General features: G+C 42.9%; 1 protein-coding gene across 3 annotated transcripts in view; it reads left to right on the plus strand.

Moving 5' to 3' along the window:
- The window catches only part of LOC135557684 (clathrin coat assembly protein AP180-like), a 45,509-nt gene that overhangs the window by 3,384 nt on the left and 20,017 nt on the right, over positions 1 to 22,108 (plus strand). For all 3 annotated transcript variants that reach the window (XM_064991200.1, XM_064991198.1, XM_064991199.1), the window contains exons 3-4: positions 20,347 to 20,489; positions 20,812 to 20,887. In XM_064991200.1, the coding sequence (XP_064847272.1) occupies positions 20,347 to 20,489; positions 20,812 to 20,887 (219 nt within the window). The remainder of the gene's footprint in view (positions 1 to 20,346; positions 20,490 to 20,811; positions 20,888 to 22,108) is intronic.

Raw genomic sequence — 22,108 nt, forward strand, 5'->3', positions numbered from 1 at the left:
ACACACTGTTTATCAGTAGACAAAATAATTTGCTAGCTAGCTAATTCCAACTCAATTAAGCTATCAAGTAGTAGCTAGCAGGCACAATGAGCAGCCAGGCCACAATCAGCTTATTAAGTCACTGGCTCGTGGCTTGGTGCCGCGTTTTTTTCATAACTTTATCACTATCTATTTCCAGAGTGTGTGTCTGTCTGTGTTTCATAGGGACTCATATTACAAAACAGATCATGGGGACACATGAGGCTTGCAAAAGGGTTTTGGAATATTGACAAGTTGCAGTTAGAATACAAGTGTTGTCTGATCGTCTCAATTGATTGACACAACAGAATGCCAAACGAACTATGGGAATTGGTTCCCCTTCACGCAATGTGATTAAGATGAATAATATCAAAGATGTTTACAGTCACGCCACACCCTTACTGTACCCATGTGACATGTCACTATAAAAGGTGATGAGGTGTGACATACTGTCTTTTCTTCACGATCACATTTATGTATTTTACAATGCAAGATTGCTATTAATCCCCTTTGGATTACTTTCTTACGATTCTTCTATGACTTGAGGAGGTGCCGCGAGTATGTCAGGATTTGGCCAGGGTTGTTCCAGTTGTTTGTCAGTAGATGTCCCCATTGTGCTTTTTGTCCCTGTGTTTTTCCCTTGACCCCCATTATTGTTTGCACCTGTGTCTCGTTTCCCCTGATTGTATTTAAACCCTTTGTTTCCCTCAGTTCTGTGCTCTGTGTTTGTATGTTAGCACCCTGCCCTAGTGTTCTGTGTGCTCTTGTCGATTCCGGGTAACGTTCTTGTGGTATTCTGTTTTTTGTTTTTGTTTAGTTTTGGGGAGTTTCTTTATAGGTCTTTTTGTGTTTTTTCCTTCCACCTTTTGCATTTGCCATTTTTTATTTTAGGATTTTTTCTTTATTAAATACACCGTCTTAAGTACTGCTGTGTCTGCCTCATCTTCTGGGTTCTGCTGTCTATTCGTGGCTCAGTTGGTTAAGTGACTGTTTCTCACTCCGGAGACCCAGGTTCGAAACCGGGTCCTGACAGAGTAGTTATATTATCTAATCTACTCCCTCTCTCTCGCTCTCATTATTGTGCCTGCCCATACTAGCTCACTTTTATTACTTTTTGTAGGGCATTTTTATCCTTATGTGTTAGCTTCGGGTCTATCCCGTTACCTAAGAAGTTAACTTGTAGCTAGCTAGCTAAATTAGCCACGCATAGCTGTTGTTGGTGCTTGTTTTAATTTTTTATTACATTTTTACCCCTTTTTCTCCCCAAATTTGTGGTATCCAATTGGTAGTTACAGCCATGTCTCATCGCTGCATCTCCGGTATTGACTCGGAAGAGGCAAAGGTCGAGAGCCATGCGTCCTCCGAAACACAACCCAACCAAGCCACACTGCTTCTTGACACAATGCCCATTTAACCCGGAACCAGCTGCACCAATGTTTCGGAGGAAACACTGTACACCTGGCGACTGAAGTCAGCTTGCACTGCGCTCGGCCTGCTACAGGAGTTGTTAGTGCGCGATGGGACAACGACATCCCTGCCGGCCAAACCCTCCCCTAACCCGGATGACGCTGGGCCAATTGTGCGCCGCCCCATGGGTCTCCCGGTCGCGGCCGGCTGCGACAGAGCCTGGATCCGAACCCAGAATCTCTAGTTGCACACCTTAGACCACTGCGCCATTCGGGAGGCTGTTGGTGCTTGTTGACCCATTGATCCAACATTACCACTCCCTCACTTGGAGTTTTACTGTGATCACGGAGCTCAGCGGTGTTGTAGGTTACCGGTCCTCGCTTGACCAAGTCCACCAACGCCGAGACTGACAGTCCGTGCTTGACTCTGCCATTCAGATTTTTTGTATGTTTTTTAAATATTTTTTTATTTAATCCTTATTTAAGATAAGTCTGCCACACAGATCAATGATCATTCCAATTCTCCAGGATCAGAATCATAAAACACGGGACGAGATGTTAAAAACTGTCCATTGTGCCAATAGATGGAATGCACTCGCATGAGATTTGCCGTGATGTTGACAGAATGGCATGGGAGGTTTATTTCTTAGACTGGGTTAAGATGTCAATTTTGGGACACATCCTCAGTAGTGTGCCTTCGAATGAGTGGGTGTTTCGACCTTTAATCACTAAACACCCTCATCAAAGGTGGCCAGCTAAAGGGTGATCAAGCCTTAGCTTCTGTCCCATGCCCAATTAAGATGTCCCATGGGACTATGCAAGGCAGGGGTGTCCTCTTCCCTGAGCCAGCCCTACAGCTGACCGCATACCTCATATGGTATAATAATGGGTCTCACTCCCCTCGTGATCCACTGCCCAATAAACGTCATCGCTCATCCTCGCCTGGGCACAAATCACGATGCACGGAGATACACAAGGAGATTAAGTCACTGGACAGTTGTATGGCAACCATTGAATCTGCCCTCAAGCACATCCTGACCAGGCTTCCCCCGGTGGTACCAAATCCAAACCGTACCTCTGAACAGAGTGTGGTTGTTGAATCGGATGACACTGGCGTACTGTCCAATCAATCAATCAATCAATCAATCAAATGTATTAATAAAGCCCTTTTTACATTAGCCGATGTCACAATGTGCTATACAGACACCCAGCCTAAAACCCCAAACAGATGTAGAAGCACAGTGGCTAGGAAAAACTCCCTAGAAAGGCAGAAACCTAGGATGAAACCTAGAGAGGAACCAGGCTCTGAGGGGTGGTCAGTCCTCTTCAGGCTGTGCCGGGTTGAGATTATAATAGTAAATGGCCAAGATGTTCAAACGGGGGGGGGGGGGGGGGTTCAAATAATTATAATAATCACAGTGGTTTTAGAGGGTGCAACAGGTCAGCACCTCCAGAGTAATTGTCAGCTTCCCATTCTTATGATACAGACTATGAGCGCTCTGGTGATGCTATGTACCACAGCTCTAGCTTCATCATGTCCCATCATGTCCCATGGTCGACCAGAAAATATCATGTCAATACTTTGCCCCTTGATAACCAGGACACTTCTGTATCTTGGTCGCTGCCCATATCATTGCATAGTGCCAAAAATACACGAGAGTTCAGGGGCCTTACTTTAACAAAGTTAACCATTTTCACTGTAGAGTCCAAAACATCTTTCAAGCTGTCAGGCATTCCCTTGGCAGCAAGAGCCTCTCGGTGGATGCTGCAGTGTACCCAAGTGGCGTAGGGAGCAAGGAGCAGCTGCTTGCACACGTGTTACCACTCCGCTATGTCTCCCTGTCATGGCTTTTCCGCAATCAGTACAGATACCAACACATCTTGACCACCGAAGTCCATTTGATGTCACAAAGCTGTTCAGTTCAGTGCTGTTCAGTACTTATATCCTCTCAGTACTTATATCCTCTCCTGTTATCCTGGTTTCCAGTACCACCCATAAAGTTATTTAACTAGGTGAATCAGTTAAGAACAAATTCTTGCTTACAATCACGGCTTACCAGGGAACAGTGTGTTAACTGCCTTGTTCAGGGGCAGAACGTCAGATTTGTACCTTGTTAGCACAGGGATTTGATCCAGCAACCTTTCGGTTACTGGCCCAATGCTCAAACCATTAGACTACCTGCCGTCCGGAGGAAAGGCACTACTCCCAATATAAGTGAACCCCAAATCAATGTAGTTCTCATCATATTTACGCCTCTTCAATAGTTCAACATCCCTGTCTGTTGTTCAGTGCTTTCCTGGGTAAAAAGGGGGCAGTAGCTCTTCGGCTGCAGCAGATTCACATGCTAGCTGGGCTAACAACATATTTTGAATTACTGATGCTAACATTGGATGTGCTCGTGGAAGCAGAACAACTTGTACCGTCGACAGTTGCAGGTGTAGTCCTGCTGGTAGTAGCAGTACTACCAGTGGAGCTGATATGTGTCTCTATGGACGCAACCATTTATCAATTTTTGAGCAAATGGAATGAGCAGCAGCTACGTTTGGCTACATATTAACCGTTAGTGGAATTCCCACAAGAGAGTAACAGAATGTGATTGGATGGTAATTATTTGACTAAGCTACCTGTATGACATTGTGTTGTTATTTAGCTGAACACTAGATGGTTTAATTTGATTTTTGGCAGTGAAACAAGGCTACTGAGGCGTGAAAAGAAACTCACCCAAATGTATAATATGGAAAATATAAATGGACTGTTTTTGAAAATGTGAAGGAAAAAGTTTTTTTTGTTGTTGTTTTTTAAAAACTTTTATTGATTTAAAATAGATGTGAATCACATTTTTATGGATGTAACCTTGGTTCTCTGAGTATAGTAACAGGTCGCCAAGCTTTCATGTCGTTCCTCCACCTCCATGGGGTTCGAGTGAAGTAATAGACAGTATGTCTTGCCTTTTATAAGTGAAGTTATGTGGGTAAAGTAAGGGTGTGGCGTGACTGTAAACATCTTTGATATTAAGCATCTCAATCAAATCGCGTGAAGGGGAAGCAGTTCCCCGTGGGTCGTTTGGCAACCCGTTACTCTACTCAGAGAACCAAGGTTACATCTGTAACCCAACGTGCTCGCACATTGGCAGATCAAATACACAGCTGGAACACCGACTGAAGGTGTTTACACGTCCTAGTAATTCAAAAGATTGCCCTGAAAACAAGGTGTTTTATTCTGCATATGCTTCCTTTGATTTTGACCATACGCCGATTTAGGATAAGCAGAGTAAGGTGTTTACATTACTACTGCATAATGTGCCTACTGACATAATCAGTTTAATATCAAATTATTACTGTGAATGTAAACATTCTCAATATGTCCCATTCATTTTCATTGCACTCAACTTTTTATTAGTCACATGCGCTGAATACAACATGTGTCGACCTTCCAGTGAAATGCTTACTTACTAGTCCATAACCAACAATGCAGTTTTTAAAAATGAATAAGAATAAGAAATGAAAGTAACAGGTAATTAAAGAGCTGCAGTAAAATAGAGCAGCAGCCGGCGTTCCTCTGCACTGCCATGAGCAACGTTTGGCTAGCTGGCACATTTTGATTGGCTGCTGTCCGATTGAAACTGTAATCAGTTAAATGAAGAGTTGATGGGCTGCACACTTTTTTTTAAATAGCATAATTTTTTATATTTGGGCTTGGGGAGGGTATCAAGCCAGTTCGAGTAAAAAGGCTCAAGTCCAAGTTAAGTGACCAGTCATTGGTGTTAAAGTCGAGTTGCAAGTCGTCATATTTGTGACTCGAGTCTGACTCGAGTCCAAGTCATGTGACTCGAGTCCTCACCTCTGGGTGTTCCTTTTCTCCAGGTGGGAAAGGGCAGTGTGGAGTGCAATAGAGATTGCATCATCTGTGGATCTGTTATGGAGGTATGTAAAGTGGAGTAGGTCTAGGGTTTCTGGGATAATAGTGTTGATGTGAGCCATTACCAGCCTTTCAAAGCACTTCATCAATCAATCAATCAATCAGCTGATGTCACAAAGTGCTGTACAGAAACCCAGCCTAAAACCCCAAACAGCAAGCAATGCAGGTTTAGAAGCACGGTGGTTTGGAAAAACTCCCTAGAAAAGCCGGGAGAGAGAGAGAGAGAGAGAGGAGTGGTCTGGAGACACTGTGGCCCCGGCCGACGATACCCCCGGACATGGCCAAATAGGCAGGATATAACCCCACCCACTTTGCCAAAGCACAGCCCCCACACCACTAGAGGGATATCTTCAACCACCAATTTACCATCCTGAGACAAGGCGGAGTATAGCCCACAAAGATCTCCACCACGGCACAAACCCAAGGGGGGGCGCCAACCCGGAAAGGAAGATCACGTCAGTGACTCAAGTGTCGCACCCCTCCTAGGGACGGCATGGAAGAGCACAAGTAAGCTTGTTACTCAGCCACTGTTTAGGGTTTAGGGCAGAGAGAGGGGAACAGGCCAGGCAGACACAGCAAGGGCGGTTCGTTGCTCCAGTGCCTTTCAGTTCACCTTCACACTCCTGGGACAAACTACACTCAATCATAGGACCTACTGAAGAGATGAGTCTTCAATAACGACTTAAAGGTTGAGACCAAGTCTACGTCTCTCACATGGATAGGCAGACCATTCCCTAAAAATGGAGCTCTATAGGAGAAAGCCCTGCCTCCAGATGTTCGCTTAGAAATTGTAGGGACAGTACGGAGGCCTGCGTCTTGGGACCGTAGCGTATGTGTAGGTATGTACGGCAGGACCAAATCGGAAAGATCGGTAGGAGCAAGCCCATGTAATGCTTTATAGGTTAGCAGTAAAACCTTGAAATCAGCCCTTGCCTTAACAGGAAGCCAGTGTAGCGAGGCTAGCGCTGGAGTAAAATTATCACATTTTTTGGTTGTAATCAAGAATCTAGAAGCCATGTTTAGCACTAACAGAAATGTATTTAGTGCTTTCTCCGGGTAGCCGGAAAGTAGAGCAATGCAGTAGTCTAACCTAGAAGTGACAAAAGCATGGATTCATTTTTCTGCCTCATTTTTGGACAGGAAGTTTCTGATTTTTGCAATGTTGTGTAGATGGAAAATAGCTGTCCTTGAAACAGTCTTGATATGTTCGTCAAAAGAGAGAGGGTCCAGAGTAACGCAGAGGTCCTTCACAGTTTTTTTGAGACAACTGTACAACCACCAAGATTAGTTGTCAGATTCAATAGACGATCTCTTTGTTTCTTTGGGACCTAGAACTAGCATCTCTGTTTTGTCTGAGTTTAAAAATAGAACATTTGCCGCAATCCACTTCATTTGCCGCAATCCACTTCATTTGCCGCAATCCATGGGGCTTCATGTTTCATTGAAATGTACAGCTGTGTGTTGTCTGCATAGCAATGAAAGTTAACATGATGTTTCCGAATGACATCACCAAGAGATAAAATATATAGTGAAAACAATGGTGATCCTAAAACAGAGCCTTGAGGCACACCAACATTTACAGTTGATTTGTCAGAGGACAAACCATCCACAGAGACAAACTGATATGTTTCTGACAGATAAGATCTAAACCAGACCAGAACTTGTCCGTGTAGACCAGTTTGGGTTTCCAATCTCTCCAAAAGAATGTGGTGATCAATGGTATCAAAAGCAGTACCAAGGTCTAGGAGCACAAGGACAGATGCAGAGCCTTGGTCTGACACCATTAAAAGGTAATTTACCACCTTCACATGTGCAGTCTCAGTGCTCTGATGGGGTCTAAAACCAGACTGAAGCGTTTTGTATACATTGTTTGTCTTCAGGAAGGCAGTGAGTTGCTGCGCAACAGCTTTTTCAAAATGAGAGGAATGGGAGATTCGATATAGGTCGATAGTTTTTAAAATATTTTCTGGGTCAAGGTTAGGCTTTTTCAAGAGAGGCTTTATTACTGCCACTTTTAGTGAGTTTGGTACACATCTGGTGGATAGAGAGATGTGTATTATATTCAACATAGGAGGGCCAAGCACAGGAAGCAGCTCTTTCAGTAGTTTAATTGGAATAGGTTTCAGCATGCAGCTTGAAGATTTAGAGGCCATCATTATTTTCATCAATGTGTCAAGAGATATAATATTACAAAACTTGAGTGTCTCCCTTGATCCTAGGTTGTGCAAACTCAAGACAACTGAGCTTTGGAGGAATACGCAGATTAAAAGAGGAGTCCGAAATTTCTTCGTCAAAGAAGTTCATGAATTTATCACTGCTGAAGTGAAAGCCATCCTCTTTTGGGGAATATTGCTTTTAATTTAGCTTTGCGACAGTATCAAAAATCAATTTTGGATTGTTCTTATTTTCCTCAATTAAGTTAGATAAATAGGATGATCAAGCAGCAGTGAGGGCTCTTCGATACTGCACAGTACTGTCTTTCCAAGCTAGTTGGAATACTTCCAGTTTGGTGTAGCGCCATTTCCATTCCAATTTTCTGGAAGCTTGCTTCAGAGCTTGGGTATTTTCTGTATACCAGGGAGTTAGTTTCTTACGACAAATGTTTTTTGTTTTTAGGGGTGCTGCATCTAGGTTATTACGCAAGGTTAAATTGAGTTCCTCAGTTAGGTGGTTAACTGATGTTAGTATTCTGACTTCCTTGGGTAGGTGGCGGGAGTCTGGAAGGGCATCTAGGAATCTTTGGGTTGTCTGAGAATTTATAGCACAGCTTTTGATGATCCTTGGTTGGGGTCTGAGCAGATTATTTGTTGCGATTGCAAATGTAATAAAATGGTGATTATGAGGAAAAACATGAAGATCCACAACATTTATTCCACAGGACAAAACTAGGTACAGACTGTGGCAGTGAGTAGGTCTGGAGACATGTTGGACAAAACCCACTGAGTTGATTATGGCTCCGAAAGCCTTTTGGAGTGGGTCTGTGGACTTTTCCATGTGAATATTAAAGCCACCAAAAATGTGAATATTATCTGCCATGACTACAAGGTCCGAAAGGAATTCAGGGAACTCCGTGAGTAACGCCATATATGGCCCATCAGTAGCTATAAAAAGTGATTGAGTAGGCTGCATAGATTTGAGTTTGGGTTTATTTTATTTTTACAGGGACAGTGCACATTAATCAACGTTTCAGTAAAAGTGCCCGGTTTTAGCCAGCTGGCTAATTTTCAACCGCAGTCCCCATAACTAGAAGCTCAAAAGACAAAAACGCAGTTGTTGTTTTTTTAATTGAAATTTGCTATTGTAAATGTTAGCAACACCTCCGCCTTTGCAGGATGCACGGGGGATATGGTCACTAATGTAACCAGGAGGTGAGGCATCGTTTAACAAAGTAAATTCATCAGGCTTAAGCCATCTTTCAGTTGGCCACTCACATCAAGATTATGATCATTGATTAGTTCATTGACTCTAACTGCCTCGGATTTGAGGGATCTAACATTAAGTAGCCCTATTTTGAGATGTGAGTTAATAATGACAGGAATGGAGGTCTTTATTCCAGTGAGATTGCTAAGGCAAACACCACCATGTTTAGTTTTGCCCAACCTAGATCAAAGCACAGACACAGTCTCAATGGGGATAGCTGAGCTGACTACACTGACTGTGCTAGTGGCAGACTCCACTAAACTGGCAGGCTGGCCGTCTCATTGTGGATGTGAGTTTATAGCTACAGACATGAGTGCTATTGGTCAGTAGTCATTTATACAGGTTACCTTAGTATTCTTGGGCACAGGGACTATGGTGGTCTGCTTAAAACATGTTGGTATTACAGACTCGGACAGGGAGAGATTGAAAATGTTAGTGAAGACACTTGCCAGTTGGTCAGCGCATGCTCACAGTACATGTCCTGGTAATCCGTCTGGTACTGCGCCCTTGTGAATGTTGACCTGTTTAAAGGTCTTACTCACATTGGCTGCGGAGAGCGTGATCACACAGTCTTCCGGAACAGCTGGTGCGCTCATGCATGTTTCAGTGTTATTTGCCTCAAAGCGAGCATAGACGTAGTTTAGCTCATCTGGTACACTTGTTTCACTGGGCAGCTATCGTCCGTGCTTCCCTTTGTAGTCTGTAATGGTTTGCATGCCCTGCCACATCCGTCGAGCATCAGAGCCGGTGTAGTATGATTAGATCTTAGTCCTGTATTGACACTTTGCCTGATTGATGGTTCGTTGCAGGGCATAGCAGGATTTCTTATAAGCTTCTGGGTTATAAGAAATAAGTTACAAAAGTCCGCACCTTGAAAGCGGCAGTTCTACACTTTAGCTCAGTGTGAATGTTGCCTGTCATCCATGGCTTCTGGTTGGGATATGTACGTACAGTCACTGTGGGGACGATGTCATCAATGCACTTATTTATGAAGCCAATGACTGAGGTGGTGTACTCCTCAATGCCATCGGAGGAATACCGGAACATATTCCAGTCTGTGCTCGCATAACAGTCCTGTAGCTTAGCATCTGCTTCATCAGACCACTGTTTTATTGATCGAGTCACTGGTGCTTCCTGTTTTAATTGAGCTTGTAAGCAGGAATCAGGAGGATAGAATTATGGTCAGATTTTCCAAATGGAGGGTGAGGGAGAGCTTTGTATGAGTCTCTGTGTGTGTTGAGTAAAGGTGGTCCAGAGTTTCTTTTCCATCTGGTAGCACATTTAGCATGCTGATAGAAATTTGGTAAGACAGGTTTAAGTTTTCCTGCATTCTAGTCCACGACTACAAGGAGCGCCGTCTCTGGGAGAGCTTTTTCCTACATGCTTATGGCAGAATACAGCTCATTCAGTGTGGTCTTAGTGCCAGCATCAGTCTGTGGTGGTATGTATACAGCTACAAAATATACAGATGAAAACTCTCTAGGTAGAGACTGTGGTCTACAGCTTATCATGAGATACTCTACCTTAGGCGGGGCAAAACCTCAAGACTTCCTTAGATATCGTACACCAGCTGTTATTTACAAAAATGTTCTGTCCTGCTTTTAAATGCGTATAACCAGCCAGCTGTATCTTGATAATGTCATCATCCAACCACGACTTCGTGAAGCATAAGATATTACAGTTTTGAATGTCCCGTTGGTACTTTACGTTTGTTTTACTGCTAGCTAAAAGACGCTGATCAGGAGGGATGGCTAACATATTGCATCTAAAACAGTTCTCAAAGTTTGATTTTCTAACAAAATAGGGGGTGATAAGGGATGAAAGACCAACACTTAAACGTTCGAATCCTGTTACTGCAGGATTATTTTTCTTTGACAATATAGTTCAAATTAAGATCCTACAACTGTATATGTCTTCCCTTTGTTGTGACATAGATAGCTTTGTCTCTTGACTTTTCCAGAGCCATTCAACTAGATGAATATAGGGCACCCTGTTCTCCCTATATTCTTTTCTTGCCAAGTAGCTAATGCCCTCAAGGCAAAATTCAAGGCTTCAAACACCAAACATTAAATTAGGTCAACATTTTTAGGCAAGGGCTCCGCTTAACCTATGTTTATCAAGGGAAACACTGGTAGGGCATATTATTTGTCTTCTTCTCAGGGATAATGATATGGAAGGGTATCTCTACTTTACATATTATATATATTACATATAGTTTGCACTTTTATGTGTTTGCATAACACACATTCCACAAATAATGCCCATATTGTATATCTCATTGACACTTTGCCGGTGACATCAATTTGCCACTGTGATGATACATCAAACATCTAAACCCCTCTAGTCTTTGTGTGAAGTCATTCTTTTGTAGACTATAGAACATGTTCTCCTTCTTCATTGTGTCATGATTGCTGACCCTTGAGGGGCAGTCCGGTTGCTGTGGAAACAGATTGGAGAGAGGCTCAGAGACTCCAGGGGTGATACTAATGACAGAGGGGGGTTCTGGGTAGGCACAGTGGTGGACAAACGACTCCAGAGTGATATGACAGATAGTAATTTGAGGGAAAAGCATACATATCCTTAGAATTACATTTTCTAATCAAATCATAATCATAAATGTGAGAATCCATAATATAAAAGTGTGTTGTGTAGATGTAACAGTATAACTTTAGACCGTCCCCTCGCCCATACCCGGGCGCGAACCAGGGACCCTCTGCACACATCAACAACAGTCACCCTCCGAAGCATCGTTACCTATCGCTCCACAAAAGCCACGGCCCTTGCAGAGCAAGTGGAACTACTACTTCAAGGTCTCAGAGAAAGTTACGTCACTGATTGAAACGCTATTTAGCGCGCACCGCTAACTAAGCTAGCCGTTTTACATAGAGGCAGTATATAATTTGGAAAAGAAAATGGTAAGCACAGTAATGTAACCTTTTGATTTCACCTCATTTGAACATTCTGTCGTAAAGAGCACATGTTCAACTTGCAAAAATATTTTTCCATCTCAAGCAGTTAAATAAAAAAATTGTACTACAGAAAAGACTTTGTCAAAGCAACAGAAATAATTAGGGCTTTACAATTATGGCGAAACCTGGACACATTTTGGGATTAAGTGGGTTGAAATCTTGCTAGAAGTGACACAAGGTTGACAGAGGGACATGTCAAAATGCTGCATTTTGGCACTTTTAGCCTTTGTTCATATATAAAAATCAGATTTATTGAATTCTCCATGTGGTCTATATTAAAGGGCACTTCTTTTTAAATAGGCTTTTAAAATGCAATATTGGTGCACAATTTTGCAGGTACAGTATATTTGGACGAGCCATGTCGAGAATACAGTATACATACACAGAGCATAAACAACAATATACAGTATAAACAGAATATGAGCTGACAAGCGTTCAATGACTCTTTATACAACGGGTGGGTCTAATCCTGAATGCTGATAGGTTAAAACCGTATTCCAGCTGGTGTCTATTCCATAAATTACTACTGGCTAAATCTATGACATTAAAATGCCTATTTACTCTGTTCCATCTGACTGCACAATCCACCGTCTCATCAGCCCAGCCAGGCAATTCATAAACTTGATTTCCACTATAAAAAAGCATCTAGACATTATCTCACATTTCTTTTAGACTAACATTTAGTTTTGAACAGCAGAGATTTGTATAACCTTGCTGTCTGTCTCTCTGACATTTGCAACATTGTTTCAATATTCCAATTTGATCTCCAGCTGTCCAATAGTAATGGACGTGTTGTTCTCAGCCAGATGAAATAATGAAACAACTGGCATCATTTTTATGGATATATACAAAGACATGTCAATTGAAAAAAAAGGGCAAATGAAACGAAGGTCAACTAGTTTGCAGTCTTTCCAGCTTCAGTTTGAAATGATGCCGTCTGGGCCTGCAGCCTTGCGAGGGTTAACACGTTTAAATGTTTTACTCAAGTCGGCTGCAATGAAAGAGAGTCCGCAGGTTTTGGTAGCGGGCCTTGTCAGTGGCACTGTATTGTCCTCAAAGCGGGCAAAGAAGTTGTTTAGTCTGTCTGGGAGCAAGACATCCTGGTCCGCGACGGGGCTGGTCTTCTTTTTGTAATCCGTGATTGACTGTAGACCCTGCCACATACCTCTCGTGTCTGAGCCGTTGAATTGCGACTCTACTTTGTCTCTATACTGACGCTTAGCTAATTTGATTGCCTTGCGGAGGGAATAGCTACATTGTTTGTATTTGGTCATGTTTCAGGTCACCTTGCCCTGATTAAAAGCAGTGGTTCGCTTTCAGTTTTGCGCGAATGCTGCCATCAATCCACGGTTTTTGGCTTGGGAATGTTTTAATAGTTGCTGTGGGTACGACATCGCCGATGTACTTGCTAATAAACGTATCAGCGTATTTGTCAATGTTGTTGTTTGACGCAATGCGGAACATATCCCAGTCTACGTGATCGAAGCAATCTTGAAGTGTGGAATCAGATTGGTTGGACCAGCGTTGAACAGATCTGAGCGTGGGAGCTTCCTGTCTATAGGCTGGAAGCAACAAAATGGAGTCGTGGTCAGCTTTTCCCAAAGGGAGGGCGGGGGAGGGCCTTATATACATTGCGGAAGTTAGAATAACAATGATCCAGGGTCTTACCAGCCCTGGTTGCACAATCGATATGCTGATAGAATTTACGGAGTCTTGTTTTCAGATTGGCCTTGTTAAAATCCCTAGCTACAATGAATGCAGCCTCAGGATATGTGGTTTCCAGTTTACATAGAGTCAAATGTAGTTCGTTCAGGGCCATTGATGTGTCTGCTTGGGGGGGTGGGGGGGATATATGCGGCTGTGATTATAATCAAAGAGAATTCTCTTGGTAGATAATGCGGTCGATATTTGATTGTGAGGAATTCTAAGTCAGGTGAACAGAAGGACTTGAGTTCCTGTATGTTGTTATGATCACACCACATCTTGTTACTCATAAGGCACACCCCCCCCCCCCGCCCTTCTCCTTATCAGAAAGATGCTTGTTGCTGTCGACGAATTTGTCAAATTTAGGAAAATAAAAAACTGATACCTTATGTACATAAGTATTCAGACCCTTTGCCATGAGACTCGAAATTGAGCTCATGTGCATCCTGTTTCCATTGATAATCATTGATGTTTCTACAAGTTGATTGGAGTCCACCTGTGGTAAATTTAATTGATTGGACATGATTTGGAAAGGCACACACCTGTCTATGTAAGGTCCCACAGTTGACAGTGCATTTCAGATGAAGAACCAAGCCATGAGATCGAAGGAATTGTCCGTAGAGCTCTGAGATAGGATTGTGTCGAGAGACAGATCTGGGGAAGGTCACCAAATGATTTCTGCAGCATTGAATTTCCCTAAGAACACAGTAGCCTCCATCATTCTTTTATACATTTAAAAAAATAAATTTGCCTCCATCATTCATTCTTAAATGGAAGAACTTTGGAACCACCAAGACTCTTCGTAGGGCTGGCCGCCCGGCCAAACTAAGCAATCAGGGGAGAAGGGCCTTGGTCAGGGAGGTGACAGAGCCCCAGAGGTCCTCTGTGGAGATGGGAGAACCTTTCAAAAGAACAACCATCTCTGCAGCACTCCACCAATCAGGCCTTTATGGTAGAGTGGCCACATGGAAGCCACTCTTCAGTAAAAGTCACATGACAGGCCGCATGGAGTTTGCCAAAAGGCACCTAAAGGACTCTTAGACCATGAGAAACAAGAGCCTGGATGAAAACCTGCTCCAGAGCGCTCAGGACTTCAGAATGGGGCAAAGGTCACCTTCCAACAGGACAACGACCCAAAGCACACAGCTAAGACAAAGCAGGAGTGGCTTTGGGTCATGTCTCAATGTCCTTGAGTGGCCCAGCCAAAGCCCGGACTTGAACCCGATCGAATATCTCCGATGAGACCTGAAAATAGCTGTGCAGCAATGCTGCCCATCCAACCAGACATAACTTGAGAGGATCTGCAGAGAAGAATGGGAGAAACAGTCCAAACACAGCTTCATACCAAAGAAAACTTGAGGCTGTAATTGCTGCCAATGGTGCTTCAACAAAGTACTGAGTAAAGGGTCTGAATACTTACTGAAATGTGATATTTCAGTTTTTAGTTGTTTTATATAGAAAAATTTAAATGTCTAAACTGTATTTCTTTGCCATGATGCGGTAATGTGTGTCGATTGATGATGGATTGAAAAAAATCTATTTTGGAAAAATTCAAGGGGTCTGAATACTTTCCGAATGCACTGTACATTGAAACTAGTTCAATGGAGTTTGCCCTTTCCCTGTAGTGCTGCACTGAAACAGCTGAAAAAAACGGGTCACGTGACTCGTGCCATTGCTGGACGCAGGCCTCGCTCTGTTCTGTTGCCAGTGAATTCACGATAAAGAAACAAATTTGTTGTTTTATTGAAAGCGTATGAGCGAATGAGATATTACAAAAAAAAGTACTATCAGTTTTGATTCAAGAAATGTATCGTAATATTTTTTCGTAGCAGGGTCTAACCCACGAGGGCTCACATGCACAGTTGTTACCCATCTCCGCTGCTGTGCCAGTCTGCTACATAAAATAATTATCTAAAATAATCGCAAATGTTTTATGTGGAAAAGAACACATTTCCCGACTCAAAGCCAATAGTACTTTAGACAAAAATAGCTTATTTGGTCATACACTTTCAATAAAACAACACATTTGTCCATATTTCGCAGATTTATGAATCATGAATTCACTGACAACGGAGTAGTGAATTCAATTCTCTCCCTGTAGTGCTATACTGTAGTGTTTCAGTATAGCACTACGGGGAGAGAGAGGGGGAGAGGGGAATCTCCCAAGCTCCATGAACTAGTTTCAATGTATGGAATCACTTGGGAGTTTCTGTATTTTGGGTAAACTTCTCCTTTAATGATCTTCTTGACCTTCCTTTGACAACTAGTGCTGTAAATGTCCTGGAGGGCAGGCAGAGTGCCCCCGGTGATGCGTTGGGCTAACCCCACCACCCTCTGGAGAGCTATGCTTTTGAGGGCGGTGCAGTTGCTGTACCAGGCAGGGATTCAGCCCAACAGAATGCTCTCAATGGTATATAAGTTTGTGAGAATCTTAGGGGCCATTCCAAATGTCTTCAGCTGCCCGATGTTGAAGAGTAGCTGTTGCGGCTTCTTCACCATCGTGTCGATGTGGTGGGACCATCTCAGGTCCTCAATGATGTGCACACCAAGGAACTTGCGGCTCATGGATGGGGGTGTTCTCCCTTTTCTGTCTGCTGTCGTCCACGAGGAGCTCCTTATTTTGCTTCACATAGTAGGCTGTCTAGTGTTGGTAAGTAGGCCTACAACTGTTGTGTCATCAGCAACAAGGTTATTATAGTAAACAAAAACTGAAACTAAAATAACAACTTAAATTAGAAAAACTAATTAGGAAACTGAAATAAAAGCACTTGAAAAACAAAGTATTCCAATTATATCTTTGACAGCAAAACCAACAAAAATAAAAACCATCATGAATTATGTTTTTATAGATTTTTTTTGTAATTATAAATATTTTTTATAATGGACATTTTGTGCTTCTGAATCTGGTGGGTCAATGCTGCCAGGAGATCGTGATGTTTCAAATAGGCCGAGCTTGTGCATCACCATCACTAGCTCTCACTAGCTAACAGGGAAGATATTCCGAAGGCGAGCATGGCTGGGCTAAAACAGCTTGTGAAGTAGCTGGAGCTTTTCGCAATCCACACCGACCAACTTCAAACTGACAGCCAGTCGTTGTCTGATGTGGTGCTGTGGTTTCTGAACCTTGATGCACACTTGCAGTCAACTTGTAGTCAACTTGCAGTCAACTTGTAGTCAACTTGTAGTCAACTTGCAGTCAACTTGTAGTCAACTTGCAGTCAACTTGTAGTCAACTTGTAGTCAACTTGTAGTCAACTCTGAGCTATATGGGGTTACAAAGACATTGAAGATGTAGACCTATGTAGTCTGTGATGTGACAGGAATTAATGGTGTAGTGGTCAGTGTAGCCTCAGGCATGTTTCTATGCATGGACACATAGTATTTGTGCGTGGATGTATTTATGTGTGTAGGCCTTTTCAATGATCCAGTCAGTCAATGAATTAGTCAGTCATTGTTGCTGGAGCTTGTCCAGAGCTCATACCTCTGGATATTGATTCTATCTGTCTGACTATGACTGCCGATATCTTCAGAACGAAGTTGTCTACAAGTACAAAGTTGCCAAAGTATTTGAAATTGTTACAAACAAGTGAAGGATGGAATTATGCTTCAAATGAAAACCGAGATGACTGCATTGAAATACACTGAGTATACAAAACTTGAAGAACACCTCTTCTTTCCATGCCATAGACTGACCATGTGAAAGCAATGATCCCTTATTGATGTCACTTTTTAAATCCACTTCAATCAGTAGTGATGAAAGGGAGGAAACAGGTTAAATAATGATGTTTAAGCCTTGAGACGTAGATTGTGTTGTGTGCCAATGAGGGCGAATGGGTAAGACAAAATATTTAAGTGCCTTTGAACGGGGTATGGTAGTAGGTACCAGGCTCAGCAGTTTGAGTCAAGAACTGCTACACTGCTGGGTTTTTCACACTCAACAGTTTCCTGTGTGTATCAAGAATGGTCCACCACCCAAAGGACATCCAGCCAACTTGACACAACTGTGGGAAGCATTGGGTCAGCATCCCTGTGGAACGCTTTCGATACCTTGTAGAGTCCATGCCCCGACAAATTGAGGCTGTTCTGAGGGCAAAAGAGAAGGGTGCAACTCAATATTAGGAAGGTGTTCCTAATGTTCTGAATACTTATTGTACTTATTGTATAAATAGGCTACATGGGCTATATAGGCTATTTCAATCATATTGAAATATATTTCATGTTCAATCAATTGAGTTATATTTAGCAACTAAGCTACTGTCTGTCATTTTTGCCTGTTAAGGTTTGAATGGATAAAGCTGATCAGAGAGCAGCACTGCTTTTCTTTCCATCCTATCAGTATCGACACATGGTCTAACAACGCACTTAGCAAACGTTCTCTCTATGTGCTTGGGAAACACTCTTAAAAAAGTTTGTTTGTACATAACGATGCATCCGGTACTATGATCATAATTCTTAAGTTACATCGCAACTGTCGAACGAGGCTCTGGTGTTTGAGTATGAAGAGACACGCACGCACGCACACACGCACGCACACACGCACACACGCACGCACAGTCACACACACCCGCATGCATGAACACACACACAGTCCTGTTTTTATTGCTATAGACCCCCTAAGGGTCTACCAGTTAATTCTTAGAGCTCTCCTGCCTGCTGTGAATTACTGAAGTAGCCTTTATTTTGATCAGTCAATCATTATTAGACTTACACACACACTGCTCTGTGGTGCATGTGTGAATGTGATGGGCCACACATATTCTTGTTTCTCTCTATTAACATTAAACAATACACACACGTATTAGCACATCATGGTTTGTGTGTGTGTGTGTGTGTGTGTGTGTGTGTGTGTGTGTGTGTGTGTGTGTGTGTGTGTGTGTGTGTGTGTGTGTGTGTGTGTGTGTGTGTGTGTGTGTGTGTGTGTGTGTGGCTGTTGGGGGAGGGGTCACCACACCAGTCCCCTCACCAATGATATTATTCTGTGGACAAAGCCCCTGCCCCTCTATCTTTAATCCTGAAATGACCAACAAGCCTTCCTCTTCATGCATTCACTCATGCACACCTCTTCATGCATTCAGTCTAGTCAGTATTGGACAATAATGTATTATATTGCAGCCTTCCAGCTTTTGACACGACAGAAACATGGTTTGGCTATGCTTGTAGCAACCTTCCCTATCCTAGAAGGGATGGTTGGTGGACACAGTGGCATCATGCCCATAGGGGGCACAGAGGCACGTGGCCCCTCAAAAATGTCAGATGTTAAATGAATTACTTAACAGAATTTTTAAACCCACGTATTATAATTATTTTTTTTAAATATGTCAGCGGTATTTTGCGGGGGTCACACTGACTGGACCAGGCAGATAGAACCCCCCTATTCTCCCTAGTAAGTGGTTCTTTCCAAGGTGCACGGAGAACAGAGATGCCTAGGCAGGACGCTAGATACTCTAGTTCGCGCGGTATCACCAGTGGAGGAGGAGAGAATGTAGAGTGAAACACAGCATTTGATTTTATTTGAGCTGCTGGTGATGTTCAGGAGGTATGTTTGTTTATGAATGTGATCAAGCTGTGTAGCCTATTGGTTCCATCTTCATAAATAAATAAAACTAAAATGTTTTTGTTATTTCTCTGTAATACTAAAAAAGAATACTCTGTAATAAGACAATAGCATTTTCTCCAAATTTCTCCAGGCCCCCTCCATCCTCTCGTACTTTGTGCCCCCTCTAACATAATAGGTGCATGATGCTCCTGGGTTGACATTTGTGATAAAAAATATTTTTATTAACCTAGACAAGTCAGTTAAGAACAAATTCTTATTTTCAATGGCAGCCTAGAACAGTGGGTTAACTGCCTGTTCAGGGGCAGATTTGTACCTTTTCATCTCAGGGATTTGAACTTGCAACCTTCCGGTTACTAGTCCAACACTCTAACCACTAGGCTACCCTGCCACTCTTAAGTTACATCACAACTGTGGAACGAGGCCCTGGTGTTTGAGTATAAAGAGACACGCACGCACGCATGCACATAGTCACACACATCCGCATGCATGAACACACACACAGTCCTGTTTTTATTGCTATAGATGTAACTTAAGACAACAATAAAGGCCAGATGATATCTCCAATCCATCCGCCTCTCTCTCTCTCTCTCTCTTCCGAGCAGCTAGTCTGTCACATACTATCTCCCAGAGTGCTGAGTTGACGTGTTTCAGAGGGAATTGCGCTCTTAGTCAGACTTGTCTGTCTGTCTGAGTGGCAGTGTCTCTTCTATGGGGGAGATCATGATGACAAGGCACTATTTCTCATTGTGTATTGGATCCTCTCTACCACTGCTTGTGTGTGTGTGTGTTTTAAGCTTTGAATGTGTGTCCTGACTCTTAAATATATGTTTGCAATGCTTAGCTCCATGAGGTACATAGTGAAGTGAAGAACTCCAAGGGTATTTTAGTGCTTTTACACATTCCAGTAGCAGAACCAACATCCATACCCAAGCGCACACACACGGACACACGGACACACGGACACACAGAGACACACAGATGCATTCACACACAGACACAGGTAATGATACACGCAGACATAACACACAGCCCACACTCATACTCCAAATCCACAAAGCGTATGAATGGAGCAGTCTGGAGACTGAAGCAAACTCATTTGACCCGATGTGAGGCTGGCTTCAGCTACGGCAGCACATTTCATATTTCTTGGGCCAGCATGTCTTAAGACTTTTAAATACTTACTCATCATGATTTTACAACTCTGGATCAAAATGAATCCTGCTATATTCCACTCTCTCAAAATGGCTGACTGTTTCACTGGTCGTGAATCAATAACAGTACAGTTTCACTGATTCTGAACCTAACAGCCCCCCCCCCCCCCCCAATACAAACTAACCTCTTTATGTGTTTCAGATCTGATCTCAGCCACCAATGCGACCAATGTGAACATCCCTCAGATGGCTGACACTCTGTTTGAGAGGGCCACCAACGCCAGCTGGATTGTCGTCTTCAAGGCCCTCGTCACCACACACCATATGTGTGTCCATGGCAATGAGGTCAGAGGACAGTAATTTAGTACACCACCACAATAAAGTATAATTTTACTGTTTCATAACCACGGACAGCTGTCCATGGTGCTGAAAACAGTGCTATTTGGAATGCTGCTCATTCTGAAACATGGTTATCAAAAACAAGTGTGCATGTCAAGAGCTATTTTTACATGCTTTTCCACACTTTGCAATATATACTCTCGATTTTGGACTAACATACTAGTATTCAATTTGTAGTTGATTATTTCAGTGAATATGCCTTTATTTTCTTGCTGTTGTTTTTTATAATGGTTTTGCCATGTCAGCCTATTTCCTTCTGTTTCCTCAGAGGTTCATCCAGTACTTGGCCTCCAGGACTGCTCTGTTCAACCTCAGCAACTTTATAGACAAAACAGGTTCCAACGGTAAATGCACTTCCTTTCCAAAAAATGTGTTTGTGTACAGTGCTTTTAGAAAAGATTCCGACCCCTTGACTTTTTCCACATTTTGTTACAGCCTTATTCTAAAATTGATTAAATTGTTTTTTTCCCTCATCAATCTACACACAATACTCAATAATGACAAAGCAAAAACAGGATTTTAGATATTTTTGCTAATTTATTACAAATAAAACATGGAAATATCATATTTACATAAGTTTTCAGACCCTTTACTCAGTACTTTGTTGAATCACCTTTGGCAGTGATTACAGCCTCGAGTCTTCTTTGGTACGACGCTACAAGCTTGACACACCTGTATTTGGGCAGTTTATCATACTCTTCTCTGTAGATCCTCTCATGCACTGTCAGGATGTATGGGGAGTGTCGCTGCACAGTTATTTTCAGGTCTCTCCAGAGATGTTCGATCGGGTTCAAGTCCGGGCTCCTGCTGGGCCACTCAAGGACATTCAGAGACTTATCCCGAAGCCACTCCTGCGTTTTCTTGGCTGTGTGCTTAGGGTCGTTGTCCTGTTGGAAGGTGAACCTTTGCCCCAGTCTGAGGTCCTGAGCGCTCTGGAGCCTTGCTCTGTACTTTGCTCTGTTCTTTCCCTCAATCCTGACTAGTCTCCCAGTCCCTGCTGCCTAAAAACATCCCAATAGCATGAAGCTGCCACCACCATGCTTCACTGTAGTGATGGTGCCATGTTTCCTCCAGACGTGGAACATTCTCCCATCTCCACAGAGGAACTCTTGAGCTCTTTCAGAGTGACCATTGGGTTCTTGGTCGTCTCCCTGACCAAGGCTCTTCTCCCTCGATTGCTCAGTGTGGCCAGGCGGCCAGCTCTGGGAAGAGTCTTGGTGGTTCCAAACTTCTTCCATTTAAGAATGATGGAGGCCACTGTGTTCTTGGGAACCTTCAATGCTGCAGAAATGTTTTGGTACCCTTCCCCAGATCTGTGTCTCGACACAATCCTGTCTCGAAGCGCTACAGACAATTTCCTCGACCTCATGGCTTGGTTTTTCCTCTGACATGCACTGTCAAGGTCTGTGCCTTTCCAAATCATGTCCAATTAATTGCATTTATCACAGTTGGACTCCAATCAAGTTGTGGAAACATCTCCAGGATAGTCAATGGAAACAGGCTGCACTGAGCTCAATTTTGAGTCTCATAGCAAAAGGGTCTGAATACTTATGTAAATAAGGTCT

Source organism: Oncorhynchus masou, chromosome 16 (assembly GCF_036934945.1).
Source record: "Oncorhynchus masou masou isolate Uvic2021 chromosome 16, UVic_Omas_1.1, whole genome shotgun sequence".
Lineage (NCBI taxonomy): Eukaryota > Metazoa > Chordata > Actinopteri > Salmoniformes > Salmonidae > Oncorhynchus > Oncorhynchus masou.